Source organism: Drosophila mojavensis, unplaced genomic scaffold (assembly GCF_018153725.1).
Source record: "Drosophila mojavensis isolate 15081-1352.22 unplaced genomic scaffold, ASM1815372v1 contig_16, whole genome shotgun sequence".
Taxonomy (NCBI): Eukaryota; Metazoa; Arthropoda; class Insecta; order Diptera; family Drosophilidae; genus Drosophila; species Drosophila mojavensis.
The window spans coordinates 9,517,257-9,538,302 of NW_025318693.1; the positions used below are offsets into that span (position 1 = coordinate 9,517,257).

The 21,046-nt window shown below is 37.3% G+C and overlaps 3 protein-coding genes across 8 annotated transcripts in view; 2 read left to right on the top strand and 1 right to left on the bottom strand.

Moving 5' to 3' along the window:
• Positions 1-21,046, bottom strand: part of LOC6572866 (sex determination protein fruitless) — a 136,184-nt gene that overhangs the window by 44,109 nt on the left and 71,029 nt on the right. The window lies entirely within an intron of this gene.
• LOC122756786 (odorant receptor 59b-like) lies at positions 17,355-18,289 on the top strand. The gene is made up of 4 exons (XM_044007283.1): positions 17,355-17,546; positions 17,710-17,712; positions 17,771-18,128; positions 18,184-18,289. Exons 1-4 carry the CDS (start codon positions 17,398-17,400, stop codon positions 18,250-18,252), a joined length of 579 nt encoding a protein of 192 aa, XP_043863218.1. The 5' UTR covers positions 17,355-17,397; the 3' UTR covers positions 18,253-18,289.
• On the top strand, positions 18,620-19,688 carry LOC116803708 (odorant receptor 59b-like). The gene has a single exon (XM_032728073.2). The coding sequence runs from the start codon at positions 18,861-18,863 to the stop codon at positions 19,635-19,637; it is 777 nt and encodes a 258-aa protein (XP_032583964.2). The 5' UTR covers positions 18,620-18,860; the 3' UTR covers positions 19,638-19,688.

Below are 21,046 nucleotides of genomic sequence, written 5' to 3' on the forward strand. Positions count from 1 at the left end.
ATTAAATATTTTAATCATTCCAATATAATTTCTCTCATTAGCTGATGGACATTCTGATAAGTATTAGCTAAACTATAATAAATTATAGGTTTTTAGAGTTAAAAGCTGTAACGAAAGATATACATATATGATATAAAAAATATATGGTTTTACAATTATTCTATTAATTTTACGATCTATAAACCCTTAAATTCCTTTAAAAGATATTTTATGAATAAAGCAAGAGTGAATCATGATTCATAAATGATTCATTCAATATTGATTGATGATTGTAGAAAACCAATATGGTCTGCTTAAATCATATAGGAGCATAAATATTTATGTAAAACTAAATAATTTATCAACTTTCGCTTTTGCATTGAGAGAGGGAGGCAGATAGAGAAAGAGAGGGTAAGACCAGGAGATAGAGAGAGACAGAGAGATGGTTGCAAACAAAAGACCTACAGAATCTGCCTTAGGGCATTCAGTGTAAAATTTTACAACACTCAACTTGAAATATTAAGCAAATATCATATACATATATATAGCATATACAAACATATATGTATGTAATGGTATATGTGTAAAAAGTTTTACAAGAACATAAAATATGTAGGCGTACATACAATAAGAGCAGCCACTGTATACATTTAACAGCGCAATGCAATTGGGGCTCTTTGAAAAATGTTTGCGTTTTCTCTGTGTAGATATGTAAATGACAATATAACCTTTGTATATACATATACATATGCCAATATTTTTTGGCTGCGGCGCTTCCCTCGAGGGCAACAAAAAAAAAATGCTTGTGTAAAAAGCAATAAAGAAAATAAATGCCATGTATATTTTGCATTCGCTTGTTTAATTTAATTTTTAATGCCCGCAAAATATGCATAAAACATTATCAGCTGTTGCGCTTCTCTCTTTTTGATTATATCACATAGAGTGGGCATATGTATTAATGTCCTGAATACTACGTAAGTGTATACGAATGTGGGTGTATTGGCTTGTGCGTAAAACTGTGTCTATGAAGTGAGGAGAATGCTGGACTAAGGGCATTGAGGTTGGATTGAGGTTATAAGATTTTAAATAGGATTATCAGTTGAGTCCATCTGTTGATCATTCAGCCTGTCCATCAGTCTATCTGTAGTTCTGTCTGTATTACTTTCGCTATACGTATTTATAGGAGCAGGGGTAATATATCTGATACTACGTTCACATCAACTTTTAGTCGGAATAATCGAAAATGTGTTTTAATGAAATCGGTTAATATGAATAAAACTCGATATTAAATTTCAGAATATCTATATTTGTAAATCGATCTCAAGAAGTATAAGAACTATAGAAACAGCTTTTCTTAAACTATCATATCAAGCTTTATTCCAAATAAGTGAAAATATTGTATTCTATGCAATCGATAAAAATCAATAGAAATCGATATTAAACTTAAGTTATGTAAGTATATCTTGCATGCTCTAGATGATACTTTACCTATGTACTGCCTAACAATCCAAAAGGTCCCCACAAAAGATCAATCAAAAGATTTTGAGGTAATGAGTCATAGTCTACATATAGGGTATATCTAGCATGTAGGATGCACTATATCAAGTCTGTATAGGGCATCTCCTAGTCCCCTCCTGTTCATTTTAAACATTTTTGGGAATCCTTTTTTTTTACTTTGTCGATTGAAGGCATTTGCATTTGGACAAATGCAAATAGGCGTGCGGTATATCCAGAGCTCGCATTAAAATCAATTAAATGACAAATTGAATTTCGGCAAAAAACTGGCGACGGCCATAAAAATTACATGTCCTTCTGCCGGGGGAATTGCAATCAACGCGTCATCAGTGCGAATGTCAATTTAATAACTGGCAAACGGAGGGACCCAAAGATGAAGAGAGAAAGAGAGAGAGAGAGAGGGAGGATAAAGAGGGAGCTTGTGGTTGCGCTCCCCACTGTGTGTGGCACAGTGTGCCCACCATGGCAAATTAACACAACAATGTTGGCTCATTAACAGCCAGAGATGCAGATGCAGATGAGGATGCAGGCGACAGAGGCTGCCACGACAGAGGTTGCATGCAGCACAGCTTCTTTTACAACTCGACAAAAGTTGGGCAAATAATTAAAAAACAATGGCCGAAGCGGAAGCGGTTTGTCGGTATGACCCGACAGCTCGACAGACCGACAGCCAGACAGCGAAATTATGGCGTAATTAAGAGTTCGTCCAGCGGACCAGCAGCCAAATAAGGGGGCGTGTCTGCAGGCGATGCCAGCTGGGGCTGTAAATCTGTGTAACCAACACAATGGCCACGAGAAGCTGTCAACAAGCAGTTGCCAATTCCGCATGAGTCAAGTGACAGAGGCGAGCAATAAAAAAACAAAATGAAGGAAATATTGTGGAAGCATATGTAATACTCTTTTGGGGAAGAATATATGCGATATAATTTGATGTTATTCTAGATGAGTTGACAGAAGAAGAAGTGGGAGGAAGAAGAAGGAGGGCATGAAACATTTATTCCAGGCAGAAGGGTTAAAGGGAACTTAAATTATATTCTTCCTCTGAACTACATTCTTTATGTTTTTCTTCTTCTTCAACTTGATTATATGTAAATATTTTTCATTAATACCAGTAGAAAAGTGTAAAAAATTGATCATAAAAGTTATATTAAATATTATGAAATAGCTCTTAGCTAATTCTATATAATAATTTTAGATACAGCCGAGTTAAGATTATTTAAATCGAAAAAAAAATTCTATTCCCTTGAAAAAAGTTCGATCTCGATTATTCTCGATAATATGAATTCCTTTTGCCATTTCGAATCATTGGGACTCGATAATTATATTGGATATAGCTTGGATAACTTAAGTTAGGAACCACTTAGATTTCGGTGACACTTTAAATTTTAGATACCATAACTGTTGTAATATTCCTTTGATTCATTCTCTGAAGAATTTCCAGGGTATACAATTTTCCACAAGTGTCTGCTGCCAGTTTGTCTACAAGCTTAAATATCCTGACATTGCATGCAAGCCAATGCCAAAGCTTTTCCATTTGCCCCACATGAAAATCCTTTATTATTTATGTACAGTTCGTGGACCCCAAGCAGAAAAAAAGAAACAAAGACAACAACAAAAAGTTGTAATTGACTTTAATAGCATTTCAATTTCTGTGGCAAAAACAAGAGTGCAATATAAAAATAATAAAAAAAAATACCAAAAAAAAAAAAAAAAAAAAAAAATGCAGAAAAATATTGTAATAAATAAAAAGTAAATGCCATAAATAAGTGCAATAAAATCTATATGTCAGAGTTGTCATTGTAATTTTATTAACGTATGCATATCATTATGAGCTCTGGCCACGATTTATTAACGCTGCCCTGTTTTATGTATAAATATATATATATCTGCTCTATATGAAAAAACATATTCAATTGAGATACGCTTTAGCTGAGCTCTGGATTTTCTGATTTCACATTTTTTGTTGATTGCTCTGATTTATATTTGAGTGTTTTAATCTATAAAACTTTTAAATTTCCGCCTGTGGATTTTTCTTAAATATTATAGAATCCAATGTCAAATCGCTTGGAGTCCAGAGGATATATCTCCTCTATATCTTTTTGATGTTTTATGAAAATCTGTCTTCATTTGTGAAATTAAATAATATACTTTAAAAAAAAATTTAAAAAATATTTCGGCTTAAATAAAAAAAAAAAAAAAAAAAAAAAAACAAAAAAAACAATATTTATTGTAAAACGTTAGTTATATATGAAAAATATTTTAAATATGTATATCTAAAACTTTTTGCATATAAAAAAATGAAATTTTTAAATGTCATTAAAGTTAAAAATAAAATACAAAAATTAAAGTAAAATAATAGAATAAGCCACCGTAAAAAACTCATTTATGTATTTATATTTTATTATTTATATTTATATTTAAATTAATGTGTGCGTCAGTCGGAAATATAAATGTCTATGCGTGTAATGCAAAGTTGAAAAAAAGGTGAAATAAAACCAGAAAAACAAATGCGAAAATCTGAGACAAAAGCAAAAACAAAAGTTAAAGCGTTACCGCATTGAACTTCCGTTGTTTAAAGCCAAAAGCCAAGGTTGCATTTTGGCCAGCATTGAAACGTGTTTGTTGTTGCCTTTTGTGTTTTGCCAAAAAAAAAAAAAAAACATAATTGAGGGTGTCGACGGCTGTCTAACCAAATGGCTGCGTGCGGCTTGTAAATGTGAAAGTGAACAGCAAAACAAAAACAAAAGCAAAGGTGGCATATATAGACAGAGATACAGATAGAGAGATACAGCTGTAGCTACGGGCGCATTTAGGTATAGCTACAGTCATATGTATATGGGCAGATGGGCGCGTCTAAGCCGCGTAACGCACTGAACTGTGAAATTAAACCACGTCAACGAGAGCAAAAAAAAAAAAAAAAAAAAAATTCTCCAGTCGAGACAACTCGACTGAGATATCCCCTTAACCCTTCGAAGAACTGATATATCAATCATTTTGCGCTACTTCTATGCATACATAGCTCATACACACACACACACACGCATGCATAAGCAGTCGCTCAGCTGACTGCGCAGCGACTGCGCTTGGGCTATGAAACGGGAGCTTTATTGTTGAATAACATTTCTTGTAGATGGACTTCCGTAATCAAACTTTCAGAATGTGATAATGAAAGCACACAGCGCAAGTCTGGATTTGGCGATATAATAAAAATAAAAATTGTTTGAAATACATATGAATATATAAGCAAGATTTTTATACTATAGCTCCAATGGTGATTTAGATATATTTTCAGAACTGTTTTTTGATGAGATTTTTAATCGATATAACTAAAACGGGAATAGTTATCCAATTTTTTAAACAACTACGACCTGCGCATGTTATGCAGGGACTTACAAAAATAATTGCAAGTTTCTAGCTCTGATAGGTTCTGAGATCGAAGAGTTCAGACATACGGACACACGAACGGGCAAATCATAGAAGAACTAAATCGATTCGACTATATATTTTTTGGTAACTGTACCACCTGCTACCGCGTTTTACATATATTTTAAGAAAACCAATGTATCCAGACCTCAAATTTTCCATGTTTTCAGGGTATATGAAAAAATGGCAAACAAATTGTTGTTTCTTTTATTATGTTTATTCCCGAAAAGCCGTCATATTTTTATTATGACATAAAGAAGTTGCGAATATGCCGAGAAATGACCCACTGTGAATACGAATGTGAAGCAAAAGAAGTATCTTAAACCAGATTAAATGAGCAGCGGCCCACATGACGTATACATAATCATTATCAAGTGATGACTACCTTGACCCCAGCGCGAGCAGCATGAGAAAAAGAGAGTACGAAATTGATAAATTGACGAACTGAATGAATGACCTATGAGTGATTGAGTGAGTGCATGTTTTTCTCTTGCTGCTGCCGCTGCTGCTGCTGCTGCTGCTGTTGGGTGGGTGATAAACGGGGGCAGCCGAGCCAATTGAGCAAAACGTGAATCAGTTTGAATGCTTCGCAGCGACCTTCAGTCGTGAGTGGCACAGCGCTTGAGCGGGTTAACTGTCTGCTTTGACAGACAGCCAACAGCCAACAGCCAAGAGGCAACAGCAGTAGCAGGCAACGGCACTGTTGCCACAGCTTGTGGCACACGCTCTCTGCGCTTGAATGTCTCGCTACATTGTTGGCTGGCTGCACTTCGCCTACCTCCCTCTGATTTCTCGTCTACCTCTTCTGTATTTTCAGATACAACAACTTGTTGCACTTAATTATGTAGCTGTCGGCAGCCAATTAGCCAAGCTAACTTTGCTTTGCGATCCTTTTTGCCCCTGTTGCATATTTACCTAACAATGTGTAACAAGGCTGTTATCGAAAGCAGCTCAACTTGAAGATACCTTGTATCGACTTGTATGGGAAATATTTCAACTAACAATAGTTTATAAGAATTTATTTATAAAAATTTATTTACAATTATTACTATTTTTTTAAATTAAGAAGTATTGTATATGTAATTTATTATATTATATATGTACAGATATTTTTTTTTATAATTTATATAAATAAATATACTTTTTATAAATATTAACGGTTTTTAATGAATGAATCTTAAATGAAATAGATAAGCCACATTTAAATAAAGAATCTGAGTAAATTATAGTAAGTTCAAGTGTCTTAAGAAGATGTAGACTGAAAGTAGAAACATAATATTTTGTGAGGTTAGGATTAGGACCTAAGTTAGGGTTCGGAAATTTGTTTTTCAGGCAGAGCTCTACATAATATGGTATTTTCTCTAAGACATGCCGGATTCACATTTATCAATGTATATTTACATTTGTGGCATTAAGGTGTATCATTTAGTCGATTATGCTCGATTGAAAATGTTTTGCTTGAGTTTTTTTAAAAGAATGAATTGAACTAGCAAATGCAACAGCAGTATTCAAATTGAATCCTCTAAAATCGCTTTACAGGGTATATGCAAGTGTCATACTATGTCAAGCTTAACAAATTGAATAGTTTTCCTTAGCAAGCTGTTGGCAATTGTTGTTGTTTCTTGCTGCTGCTACTTTCTGCTGCTGCTGCTGCTGCTCTGTTTATTTTTTGCTGTATCTTTTGCACCCAGCTCGCTCAGTCGTTGTTGTTATCTGCTGTTGCACTTTATGAATGATGATGTGCTGTGGAACACGTGCCAACAACAACAACAAATACAACAGCAGCAGCAACAACAACAAACTATAGATATCAGAGTTCATTCAGTTATAGCCACAATTTACAGCTAAATGATTTTGTGGTTTTGTTCGCTTTTGGCTAAAATTGCTGACAAAAATGGCCAACAGTAAATGGCCTAGTCGACGCGCACGTGCTGATAAATATCTAATTGGCCAGCTAAACGAGCCGAAATTATTTCTACCAGGGCTGAGGGCAAAGTTCAGCCCTAATTAGTTGCTTGAGTTGTTCAATTAAGCGCAGTTGGTATTCAGTATTTGCTAACAGCCGCCAGCTGGCTGTAGTTTAATTACACACTTGGTAATAAAATACTTAGCATAAATAATAACTCTATAGAAGTTGGGGACATTTTAGAATGTAAAACGGCGCGGTGTGGTTTTAAGGTCAATTTAGAGTTGCAACAGGGCCAAGAATAAGGCAAAGGTTTTTGGAGCAATTTATATAAAGTTTATCAAATATTAGAGATTGCTATTTAGAAGAGTTGAATTTATGTAATATTATTGTATAGAATACAAATTAATTTCTTATTATTCAAATACACAAAATTCATATATTTTTTCATTATTATTATTCATTCTTATGCCTATTGACAAAAGTCAAGTGAGTATATTGGTTCTCTCCGTCCGTTTGTCAATCCGTAGGAATGCAAAGCATTTTGCTGCTATTGCAGCTAGAGACTTGAAATTTGGAGGATATACTTTTAGGATTCACCATCGAATAATTAAGTATCAAAAGTTTCTCATTATGCCCGCTAGGGGCGTGGAAAATGCATTTCCGGAATATTAAAAAAAAATGGTTTGGCTGAATGGATTGGGAATATATATTCGTGTTGACAAGATCAACAAAATATTGAGTATATATTTACGCTTATTGGGGACGTGGCTAATCCGGAAAAAACATATTTTCTAAAGTTTTAGAGCTAGAAAAGCTAGAAACTCAAAATGTAAGACTAAAGTTTTGCTGACATTCTCAATTGATATTGAAATTGAAGTTATAGATATATATGCATATCAAGACGTGTCAAATTGGAATATAGATCTGAATGAGTATTCCTCAATTGGTTACGCCCAACTAACTGCAGTCTCATTAATTATTTTCCTATCATTCGTCATTCCGTCAACTTTAAGCGTTACATTGCGCCCATAAATGTTTCAGCAAATTCTCGTTTTATCAGCTTTTAGTAACTCCAGTTCTAGCCTGTTCCCTTTAGCAGTTATATCACTTAAGACTGAAATTATTGCCACATCATGTGGCTGACCATTTGTGGCAGACGATGCACAAACTGAACGCAAGCGAAACGCTTAGCCAATTACTCGGGAATTAACTGTGGCTGCTGCATACTGAAAAACCGTTAAGTGGCTGCACGGCACAGAAAAAAAGCAGTGCGAAAGACGTGTGGAAGGAACGCCAAAAAAAAACAAGTAAGAAGCTCCAGTCGAGACTGCTCGACTAGGAGATACCCTGAACCCTCCAAGCTGATATTCTAATCGTTCTGGACCTCTTTTATGCACACATACATACACATGCACTTATAAGCACGCGCTCTGCTAACTGCGCAGTAGGCAGCGGCTGCGCTTGGGCTGCGCTGCAATGTGGGCAATATTATGGGAATTTATTTGTTAAATAATTTCTTTTGTAGACGTACAATCCTAATGAAACTTTCAGAATGTAATCATAATGTTCAAATGTATGTACATTCTAAAGCACAAGTCTCTAGTATTTGAAATGCGTTTTTTCCAAATTGGGGGCGAAGGGGGCGTGGTATCCAAAATCTGTAAACGACAAAATCTATGTATCTATTAACTTTATATACAACGCAAATTTGAAGTCTCCAGGTCTAAAAGTGTTCAAACTAGGCTGAAAAAACCAAGTCGATTTTTCGATTATTCTCGATAAAAAAGTTATCGGATGAGTTATCGAAAAAATAAAGCAAACTTGTACTGCCTATGGTATACACGAGTATGCATGCCAAATTTCAGCTCTCTAGCTTTTATATCTTCTGAGATCCTTTTGCTCATACGGACGGACGGACGGACGGACGGACGGACAGACGGACAGGGCTATATCGACTCAGCTCGTCGTCCTGATCAAGAATATATATACTTTATGGGGTCTGCGATGATTCCTTCTGCCTGTTACATACTTTTCACAAAACCATTATACCCTGATTTCCCATTTTCAATGGGTTCAGGGTATAAAAAGAGAAGCACAGAAAAAGAACAACAATACAAGTGGGTGTCGAAGGGGTAAGGGAGGGAGGGCGGGGCAGACAGATGTTGAAGCGTGGCAATGTGAAATATGCAACGTTGATGCGCGCGCTGATTGCAGCAGCCAAACTGTTGTTGTTATTGTTGTAGCTGCTTGCCACTGATTGAATGAGTGCGCCACATTAACAGCAGACGAACAGGTGAGGCGGGCCGAACAGGTGAGCTGCAACTCCAGCCAACTGAAGGGACGAAGGCACAGCAAAACGTCTGCTCACAAATAATCATAATCATCATCATGATGAACGCAAAGTACGCGCATAAGCAGACATGTGAAGAGAGGGAGAGAGACTGGGTATGCACGACTGGACAATGCTCTGTAGTGGGCAAAATGACATAAGCAGTGGAGAGAGAGAGAGAAAGAAAGAGAGAGGGAAAGCAACAGGGTTTACTCGACTACACTGGTAAAGACACATATGTAGAGGAGAGGCAAAGACAGAGGGTATGCGCGATTTAACGCTGCTCTGTTATCGGTATGTAGACATATGTTGGGGAGAGAGAGAGAGAGAGAGAGAGAGAGATATAAGATATGCACGACTAGACTATGCCCTATAATTGTTAAATAGATATATGGAGTGAAGGGTATGCACGACTCGGTAGTTGGCAATTAGGTATATAGAGTACGGAGAGGGAGTGATGGTATAGTATGATGGAATAAATACATATGGGGAGAGAGAGGGATGCACGACTGTAGGTGGCAAGTGGAGTGGAATGAGGAGGTTTGCCCGATTAGGTAATGCTTTATATTTGACAAGTCGACATATTGTGTGGAGACTAGACGCTGCTCTATAGCTGGAGAGAGAGAGGGAGTATGCACGACTTGACGATGTTCAGTAGTTGGCGAAGAAAGCTGAGGATTTTACAGAGTGGAAATGGGAGCTGAGTTGCAGGGATAAGCTAAGATAATTCCATCTAAAACTTGTTTATAATTTGAATTGACTGGTATTGCTCTGGGTTTAATCAAAAAATGTATATCATTTTTAGAATATAAGTGTTTCTAAACCACTAATGTCCTCTTTAATTCACTGCAACCTAGTATCAGCTGCATTTCACTTAAAGAATAGGAACGATCTACTTCTATCAGATGTATAGAAAGCTATTCGAATAACATATACTCCTTATATCTCTTAGAATGGATTATTACCCTTAGCTGTCTAATCTTACTAGCCCACATTTGATCACCCTTGTCTTTCCATTACATGCCGCCCCTTTGCCTGCTCCACTGTGTGTACAGGGTATTCGACAGGGCTCACATGAGCTGCAAACATCGGCGGGCAGCCAAGTGCAGCCAAGCCAAGAGTCATGAAAAACCCACAAGCTTCATCTCTCTCTCTCTCTCTCTCTCTCCCTCTTGGTCTACTTCCTCAGCTGCTGCAGACTTTTTCACGTCGTACTTATTGGCTTGCTGGCTGATTCTTTGCACGCGCCGAGGCTCATTTTATTGATGGATTGCCAAGTGCCTGCAAGCTGCAATAAAAACAAATGAGAGAGAAAGAGGGGAGAGAGGCAGAGCGTGTGTGTGTGGCGCAGTGCCGCTTACCGCCTGCCTTTTGCATGCCCCTAGCCACTAGCTAACCCTTAGCCTGGCTGCTGGCAGCCAGTGTGGCAGCCACGGATTCTGTTGCATGTGCATTTCGTTTCGTTTCTTTTTCTTTTCTTTTTCATTTTCCGTTTTGTTTTGCTTCAGTTTTTTAGCCTTTTTTTCTTCTGTTGCCACCAGTCATCGCTGGTGCCGTTGTTGCTGTTGTGGCAACTGCAACTGCAACCGCTTTTGACCCGCGAAGCGTGTCGTGGCGCCAGCGATTATGTTTGTTTATAATATGCTCGCTTTGGTTTTAGCCCATTGTTGTTTTTGCCGCAGCCGGATCGCGGCTTACTGTGTTCATATATGTTCATATACAAATACATATATAGAAATATAAATAAATATATATATATATATATATATTAATATATTTTGTTGCATTTGCTGTTTGTTGCTGGTGGCACGCTGCAGCGATTTCAGCGTCGCGCATTACTTCAGCACCGTTAAAAACATATTTACAAGCCACGTTAGTTCTTAAAGTGTGGCCTTAATTTGATTTGTTTAGATTCACTTCGCTGCACTTCCTAAATATTCGACTTAACCATTATATTTCTCTTACAGTTGTTGCATTGCCTTCAAGTGGCTTACCCTCGGCTTATGTTTTGAATTAATTATTAATATACTTAGATAATTTATTAGTAAATATGGGCCATGTGTTTTCTTTAACGAAAGTTGATATGGGCTTTTAATAGGACTAGCCTCTTGTTTAGAGGCCTTACTTGTTATAATGACATTCTTAGTCCTGGACGTTTGCAGAATCAGATATTATCAAATAGAAAATATAGCTTTAAGAGTAAAGACTTAATTTTATACTGTACTTTAAATATGATTTTCGTGATACCTCAATAATCATTTATCTATATCTATCTAGATAGATAGATAGATTCTATCCTTCTATCCATCTATCCATATATCTATCTATCTATCTATCTATCTATCTATCTATCTGTCTGCCTATCTATCTATATATATATCTATTTATCTATCTATCATCTATTCTATCTATCTATCTATCAATCTATCTATCTATCTGTCTTTCTATCCATCTATCTATCTATCTACCCATCTATCTATCTATCTTTCTATCTATCTAGATGTCTTTTCTTGTGAGACTGAGAAAAGAGAGCTCCAGCAGATCCTCAGTATATTTATAAAGCAGAATCGGGTTATAATGACACCGCTTATAGCGTCCGTATAGTTATTGCGACGAATATTTTCTGCTCCCCTGACTTACTTATATGATCAAACTTATACGGTTATGGGCTCTTCCGGGTATAAAGACGGTCTTTTAAGCGTTGTTTTTTACTGTATCTGCATTTTCACCACTCTGTGCCTGTCAACCCATTAGCCTCTAGACCTTTGCTTCAGTTCGATCTAACACTAAACTACTCACACATATAATTTATTTCTATGCAATTTATTATTAACTTACATGCATGTATTACCAGCAATTTATCAGATATCAATCACACCTCATTCGCTTGATTTCATAAAAGAGAGTTAGGTATAGAAAGATAGAGTCAAAAAAACTGAATGTGAATCATAATTTAGTTGACTAAAGGAAAATGGGCTATGATGATAATACAAATTTGACCTAATATATAATATAACATATAACCAACTATTGTGAATGAATGAAAATAAATATTCAACTTGGTAAATGCATTAGAGATATAACAGAACATGTTTCAAATGACTGTGACTCAAGAGCTACAATAATCAGATTCGATTAAGTAGAGTTCTGCAGACGCTAAAGCTTATCAAGGATCATTTTAAATCTTTGAATAAATTATTATAAATATATTATAAACAGCAACTATCAGTATATCTGTCTGTATATCTGTAATTCTAATGTTAACTTTAGTTAACATATTTAAAACTTCTCCCTTAGATATGAATTCTTGGCACTGCGTTTTCTTGTGCTTGCCTCGAGTTGTAATCAATTTCGGCACACATCTGACCAAAATGGCCGTCAATGATTTGTTGCTGTTGTCGTTGTTGTTGTTGATTTGGCCACATTGCACATTTCGGTTGGCCGAAAGTTAAAAGTCAAATGTGAGCTTGAATTACCAACAGTCGCAGCAGCAGCATTGGGAAGACAAAATGCGAATTCTTGGGGATTTATGAGCGGGCATGCAAAAAATAAGAAACCGGCTTAGGCAAGGGTCTGGGCCAGAGCCGGAGCCAGAGGAGAGGAGAGAGAGAGAGCCGAGTGCTGGCTGCGTCTCAGGCTTTTGGGGCCTAGGGCGACGTCTAACCAAATACGAGTCAGGCGGCAAGTCAAGTGGCATGCAATACTATTCTTTTTTTTTTTTTTGGCTAGCCAAGCTAAATGCAGCTTATACCCAAGCACACACACACACATACAATTTTATTTTATTTTGGCCAAATATGGCGATCGCATGCTGCGGCCATGTGGCAGGCAAACGGCACAGATACTTTACGGACTTCGACTTGGACTTTTGGACTCAGGTTGGAGACGCAGTTAAATGCTGCCGCTGCCGCTGCCACTGCTGCTGCTGCCAGTTTTGGCCAATTTTTGCACTTGCGCAAAAGGTCTTAAGACAGGTTACGCGCCTGCGGCGATTTAACCGTTTTCATGCAACAAATACCAGCAACAACAACAACTGTTCGTGCCGCCTGGCTTTATTGGCCTCGCTGCGGTCACGCCAACGCCAGCGAACAATTTTGGGCAACAAAAATAGAAAAAAAAGGGTCAGACGGCAGCGGCGCACATTTGGCCAACCATTAGAAAGCAATCCGTCAGTGCGGTTAGTTTTAGGCCAGGCCAACAAGAGTCGCTGCTGTCGCTGCTGTGGCTGCTGTTGCTGCTGCCGCACAATGGGCCCTCGTCCACACCCACACACGGTCTGACTGACTGACATGCCACTGCAACCGGTTGAGTTGGACTCCGTTTGGCTTGGCTCGGTCCGGCGGCCCAAAATGAGAGTTCTCCTTGACTTTATTACGAATCACGAGCCAAAGCCAAAGACAGAACAATGCCAAAAAGGAGCTGCCGCCTGACCCAAAAGCACGCCAACGCAACTCGACACCAAAGCAAAGAAAACAAATCATGCTGCGCTGCGCTAGACCAGATATCGACCAGACTAGCATATACCCTGTAAATAGCTAAGGCAGCCTATGTGCCTGAAACTGTGGCTATATTCATAACTATGTCAGTTAGCCTGTGTAGTCATATATTTATAATTACAAATTGCCGTACAGCCTTTCTCAGCGCTTCTCAGATTTGCTAAAAATGCCTCAATTGAAAGTGTATGCTATTGAAATCAATGTAAGATTGTTATAGCTACTTGCTTTCTTCGATAGAACGATTTAGTTGCGGCTGCTAGCCTCAAATATTATATTTGATATCTTGGCGATATTTATCGAATTATGTCATGCATTAAGAGTATATAAAAAACTCTTTGTTCTTATAAATTACTTCATTGTCAAATCTCTTTAAAGTCTACATACTTAAGAGAGTCTCAAAAAGTGTTTCAATTAGCGATAGCAGTCCCCTATTTCGATTTTTATCGACTTAGAGTAAACTCAAATCCAGTCTTCATAGTCAAAAGTCTCTCGAACATAGCTTCATATATACATATATTATTTTGGAGTTAACACCATAGTTTTTTTTCGGAATAAATATATCGATATTTATCGACTTAAAGTAAGCTCTCTTCAATATTGAAGTGTCCATAGTTAAAAGACTCTGGAACAGGGTATCAAAAGCTCTAAACATTTACGTAAATTGATATATCGACTTAATCTCATGTCCCTAGAGAGATCCCCATAGTTTCAAGTCTCTCCAAAGGGCTTTACTGTTATGTCTATACATATTTATAACGATATTTATCGAGCAATTGAACTCGAATTCATATTTAAGTAATGACAGCTAACAGTATCTCAGCTGGTCTATCAAAGCGCCTTAACACTTATATCGATATTTATCGATTTATGGACATGTGCTGCTTTGCTTACACTCCCAAACTATTCGCTTCTCTTATATTTCCAGCCCGTCCAGGGTATTGCTTAAAAAGGTTTTTGCGCCACGCAGCAGACGCTACGATTATGACTAATGCTTGGCATTTGGCTTATATATTTCTTGTGGCTTTTGGTCAGTTGTAACAAGAGTTGCAACAACAAGTTGCACAGATAACGCGATCATTTTTGGCAGCGTGGGCAGCTAACGGCCATTAGAGCTGCCAGCGGGCAAGCAGGTGACAGCGAGGCGCAAACATGCCTAAAAGTAGCTGACAGATGCGCACTGCACGGCCCACATGTGCACCGAGTAGATACATTTGTATCTGAGCCAGTGTGTGCGCACTGCGCAGATACATTTGTATCTTGGCTGCTATGCTCGAGCTTGTTTGGTTTGCTTCTCCTGCTGATAAATTTGGCTGCTGACATCATGCAACTCCACAGATTTGCATGGCTTCTGCTGAGCATTTGGTTATTGAGTGTTCAGCTATGTTTTCCGCTTCTTTTCTGCTTAATTAATTTGTAGCCGAGCTGTTTAATGGCTTTATTAGCAGTCGAATGGCTGCCCACGCGGCTGATCGAGAGGCAGCTGCAGAAGATGCATTTCAAATATTACGTATACGCAATATTGCAGCGCCGCAAACGTGGCCCAAAGACATGCAAATTATATGCAGCTTAAACGAAATTTTATCTGAGCGCATTAAAGTTGATGGCATACAAAATTACAGCTATTATTTGGCCAGCAATTATATCGCTGGGGCGTCCACTTTATTATGCATTTTTATGACAATTTTGCGCTTTACTTTTTTTTTTCAAGCCATCCCCGCACACACCCTCAGCCTCATGCTCGTTAAATGTTTTGCTCCTGCTGCTTTTTTTTTTTTTGCTTTGTTTCTGTTATTTCTGTTGCTGCTATTGTGGTGGCCTTCAGGCCATTTTTTGTGGCTTTATTTGCCACTTGTTGTTGCTTCCCCTTTTTTAAGCCCTTCATTGTTGCGGTCAATGTTTGGACATGAGGCGGAAGCCAAAGCGGAATGTTCAAAGCACACCAAAAAGAAATCCCCTTAAACTCGGATAGTGTGAAATTTATATAGTTTATTCCGTGTTTTCACTTGTGAAAAATATTCAAACAATGTAGCTGGAAATGTGGAATGATTTAAGACTAGGAGAGTTTTATTTAATTTGTAGTAATTTATTAAATTGCATACAATTTGATATACATAGATGCAACTGGGAAGGTTTTCATAGGGTTTTATGCGATTTTAAATTAAATTTCCATATAAGGCAGTCAGTTCAACTGCATGTTAAATATTTATATACATATACATATACATATATACATATACATATATATGTGTATTTTATTTTACCTGATTTTCCAAAAGAATTTCAGTATATTTAGAGTTTATTTTAGCTAAGTTAGACGTTTCACACCTCAAATGGACTTACCTAAAAATAGAAAAATATTTGTATTAGTTAAATGCGACAAGAAATTGTTTTGGAAAAAACAAAAGATTCTATTCAATAAAACATAATATGGCTATGATAAAATCAAGGAAATAATACTGATAATGAGCTAATGTGTTCGATGCATATCTTTGTACAGTCACGCTAAAGTATGTGTTGATGCATTGCATTTTGTTTTATAATAATATTAAGTTCAATTTATTTCAATTATATTAGTCAATACGAATGCAGACTTATATTAGTTCTATAGATTATATTTATTCAGTTAATTTTTTTTTAGGATTTTGCTACTTACAGCTAAGCTACATATCTATTTATCTATTTGCTCGACAATCACGAGTTCTTCAACTACTTAGGACTACTGTACCAGGTGTGACGTTTACGCCCTGGTTTATTAGTTGCGTTTTAAAGCTGTGCAAATTACAAAATCTCTGGCAATTCTATTTGCCAGTGCCAGTTCGAACAGCAGCCTCTAGCATCCATAACTGGCAGCAACATGCAACTACAGGTATAATATACATTATATTATTTTATTTCTATCATAAATCTAGTGTTTTTATAGAGTTAAGCAAATGCAAATGAGCAATATCTCCAGGCATTTTGTGTGGATATCAAATAAAATTTCGAATATAATAGTTTTCAGTTGTGAATTTTGCAATGGGCCTTATCCAGTTGCTTGGCGTGGTTCAATTTAAAAAAAAATGTTCCTATTTCATTAGTCAGAGAGTTTTTAAATTAAATTAAATTACCCTATCTTTGGACATACGAGAACTCGCAAATGATTGACACCTCTAAAAGTCTAATTACAGGCCAAGTCTTCACGCGATTTAGCCTGAACACCTCAGCAGCTGTTGCCTTCCTTCAGTTGCCTTTCGATTTGGCATAAAAGCTCAAACCTTCTGAGGCATTTCTCAGTATCAATTGCAATGCCAGGTGTATTCAAGCTAATTCATCCGGCTCCGCTTTCAGTGCGTATGTCTTCCGGAACGAGTTGCACTTATTTGTATCGCGTTATGTACGCTATTGGCTGGATTCCGCCCAAGCAGGGCCCCCGGCGATATTTGTATCTGTGCTGGTTGAGCTTCGTATTTGTTGTTGCGGCCATTTATTTGCCAACTGGGCTAGGCCTGAGCGTCTTCATTGACGCCAAGCAGTTTACGCCCGGAGAATTTCTGAAGGTTCTGCAAATGTTTTTCAACCTAATTGGATCCTCGTTAAAACGGTTCGCGATGTTGAGTCACCTGAGCTGTTTGCACGAGACCAAAAGCGACATGAATACCCTGGACAAGCAGGTGCACAGCGATGCTGATCGGCGGAAGATTCACGCGGCTGTTGCACGATCCAATTGTATATTCTTATTGTACTCTAAACTTTATGCAATCTACACAATGTCAGATGGCATAACTGGAATGGTTAATCGGCAGCCAGCTTGGATAATGTACAATCCAATCATCGATTGGCGCAACGGGATGTGGAGCTTATTGGTACAGTCCGTTATCGAGGTGATAGTCATGAGTTTGATGGCCTGTGCGATACTGTCCATGGACACCTTTACCATTGTCTTTATCAATATCTTTCGAGCTCACCTCGATGTGCTGAAAGGACGCGTACGCGAATTGCGCCAGGATTTGCTCATGACAGATGCCGAGGACTACAAGCAGCTCGTGGGCTGCATTCCCTATCATCAGTCGATATTGTAGTAGGTAACACCAAATAATCATTCAGCATTTCCTATTCTCTATTTTACTATCTACTCCTCAGCTGCTGTCGCTTGATACGCCCTATTATGTCGCTCACCATCTTCATACAGTTTCTTTTTATTGGCATTATCCTGGGCCTAAATTTGGTCAACATTTTGTATTTCTCCGACCTTTTTCGTGGACTATCTTCGGTAATATTCGTCTGCGCCATTTTGGTTCAGACATTTCCATTTTGTTACTATTGCGATTTGCTCTCCAGCGATTGCACTGACTTGGCCAATCTATTGGCCCAATCGAACTGGTTCGATGCGAGCATCAAATATAAATCGACCCTGAGAATCTTCTTGCTACATGCCCAACAGCCCATCGAATTTATTGCTGGCGGCGTGTTTCCCATCTCGTTGAAGAGCAATGTTCAGGTGAGTAAGAATATGGAGAGCTTTTCGAATTTATGTAGAACAATTTGATTTACAGATGGCCAAATTCGCATTCAGCGTTATGACCATAGTGCAGAGAATGAATCTTACCAATCGATTCAAATAATCTGAGATGTGAAAAAACTAATAATGTATACAAAAAATTCTTGACAACTTTGATAATTCAATGATTTTATTATTATTATATTTTGTACTGTATTGTATTATTGTAACGAATAAAACATTTAACATACATCGTCGAATTATTGTTTTACCTTATTGAGCCAAAAAATATAATCTACAGATCTGATTAGGAATATGTATACTCGATTATTGTTTTGATTTTTTAATCCGCTTTAAATATATGAAAATAGCAATGTTCAAATTTTAAGAAGAGTCACAGAAAATGTAAGCAGTCTGCTGGAATATATTTTAAGGTTTTCTTTTTCATATTCTTATATAGCATTCTAGACAATACTCAAGTTCTCTATTTCTTCTTAATTTAATGCACCATATATATTCTAAGTTCGAAGCCCACGTGCCCATCCAGCATATTCAATGTGTGAGCGACGCCTTTTGTTTCTGATTGACGTTTCTAGCCCTCCAATTCGGTATTGATAATTATACAGCCAATGCCAACTGAGGGACACCTTCGCAGCTGCTGTCAATCCCAGTGATATCCTTAAGTCGTATAAAAGCTAACCATTATTCGTATAGACCTCAGTTGCTTTCACAATGACCGGAATATTCAGACAAATTCATCCAGCTCCGCTTGTGGTTCGCATACGCTCCAGAGAGTGTTGCAGCTATTTGTTTCGGGCTCTGAAGTTCTTGGGCTGGATGCCACCTAAGCAGGGTATTCCACGTTACTTACACCTGCTCTATACTTGCTTCTTTTTCTACTTTCCATTGATATATGGACCGTTGGGTTTGCTTCGAGGACTCATTAGTAATTTAAAGAGCTTTAGTCCTGGAGAATTTCTGACTTTGTTGCCGCTCGATATAAATAGTCTTGGTGTGTCCATTAAGAGTTTTATTTTATACATATACATGACGCGTGTGTACGAGACATTATCGACTCTAGATGATCTGGATGAGCGACTAAAAAATGACAGCGATCGTAGGAAGATCCACGCAGCTGTGGCTAGATCAAATTACATATTTTTCGTTTATGCTCAACTTTATCTATCTTATACGGTGTCTGTCTTTATCATTGGAGTATTAAATGGGCATCCGCCGTGGCTGATCTACAATCCGATCTTTGATTGGCGCGATAGTGTTGGAAATTTTTGGCTGCAGACGATCTTTGAGTATCTTGTGTTCCTATTTCAGACGACGTTAGCTTTAATTAGTGACACATACACGATTGTGCTCCTAGTAAACTTTCGAGCTCATATCGATGTTCTCAAGGACCATATTCGCAACCTGCGCACCGACCCTCAACAGACAGAGAAAGAGAATTACGATGAGTTGGTCTCTAACATTATTTATCACAAATTAATCCTACGGTAAGTCCATTTATCTTAAATTTGAATTTCCTTTTTGCTATCAACTCCTCTTCACAGATGCTGTAATTTAATGCGTCCAATCATGTCGCAAACCATTTTCGTACAGTTTCTGTTGATTGGCATCGATTTGGGCTTGACTATAATCAATGTGCTATATTTTTCTGGATTATTTCGGGCAATCTCTGCGATCATTTTTGCTGTAGCTGTCTTATTAGAGACCTTCCCAATCTGCTATCCGTGCGATTTATTGGCCAAAGACTGTAAGGAACTATCGAATATTTTATGTCATTCGCACTGGATCGACGCTGAACCCAAATACAAATCCGCACTCAAATTCTTTATGCACAATCTGCAACAACCGATTGACTTTAAAGCTGGCGGTATTTTTGCCATATCATTGAACAGTAATATTCAGGTGGGTAGATAAGTTGAAATTAAATATGAAAATAAATGATGGGTTAATTTTAAATCACTTTCAATCTACAGGTGGCCAAGTTTGCGTTCAGTGTAATGGCTATAGTTAAGCAAATGAATTTGGCTAATCGATTTAAATAAATATTGGAATTTCCGAGCTGATCACACATAATTTTCCTAATATATATTTGTAACCATCCATTATAATGACAATGACAATGACAATGACAATGACAATGACAATGACAATGACAACGACAATGACAATGACAATGACAATGACAATGACAATGACAATGACAATGACAATGACAATGACAATGACAATGACAATGACAAGGACAATGACAATGACAAGGACAATGTAACCTTCAAATATAAATGGAATACAACCTGTCAAACTAAGCAGGCGCCTGATGATCATTGTGCAGCAAAACAATCTAGCCAATCCATTCAATAATGTAGAATTATACGCTATTAATCTCATAATAAATTGGTTTGAGCACATTGATTATTTAAAGACTTAATTATAAATTATGTAGATCTACTCTTTTATGAGTTTATTTTTCTTGTATTCATTGATATAGACTACAAAGTTTAGATAGGAGTCTGATAACTGAGAGTGCCTGACTTGGAGATACTCAGCGGTATCCTTATATCATATAGTATCAACCTTATTTTCCAATTGTTACATTTTTGATCAAAGTACACGAAAATAAATATAATCTAAATTTAGTTTGTATTACAGATAGCCACGTACTCATGCAGCATATTCAATGTGTGAGCGTCGCCTTTTGTTTCTGATTGACATTCATATCCCTCAAATTCGCTATTGATTATTACACAGCCAATGCTAAATGATGGACACCTTAGCAGCTGCTGCCAATCCCAGTGATATCCTTAAATCGTATAAAAGGTAACCAATATTCGAATGGACCTCAGTTGCATTCACAATGTCCAGAATATCCAGACTAATTCATCCAGCTCCGCTTGTGGTTC

Coding starts and splice junctions, on each gene's coding strand:
- LOC122756786 (XM_044007283.1), top strand. CDS start 17,398: ATGTCAGATGGCATAACTGGAATGGTTAATCGGCAGCCAGCTTGGATA. Junction 18,129..18,183: donor CGTTGAAGAGCAATGTTCAG/GTGAGTAAGAAT, acceptor TTTGATTTACAG/ATGGCCAAATTCGCATTCAG.
- LOC116803708 (XM_032728073.2), top strand. CDS start 18,861: ATGACCGGAATATTCAGACAAATTCATCCAGCTCCGCTTGTGGTTCGC.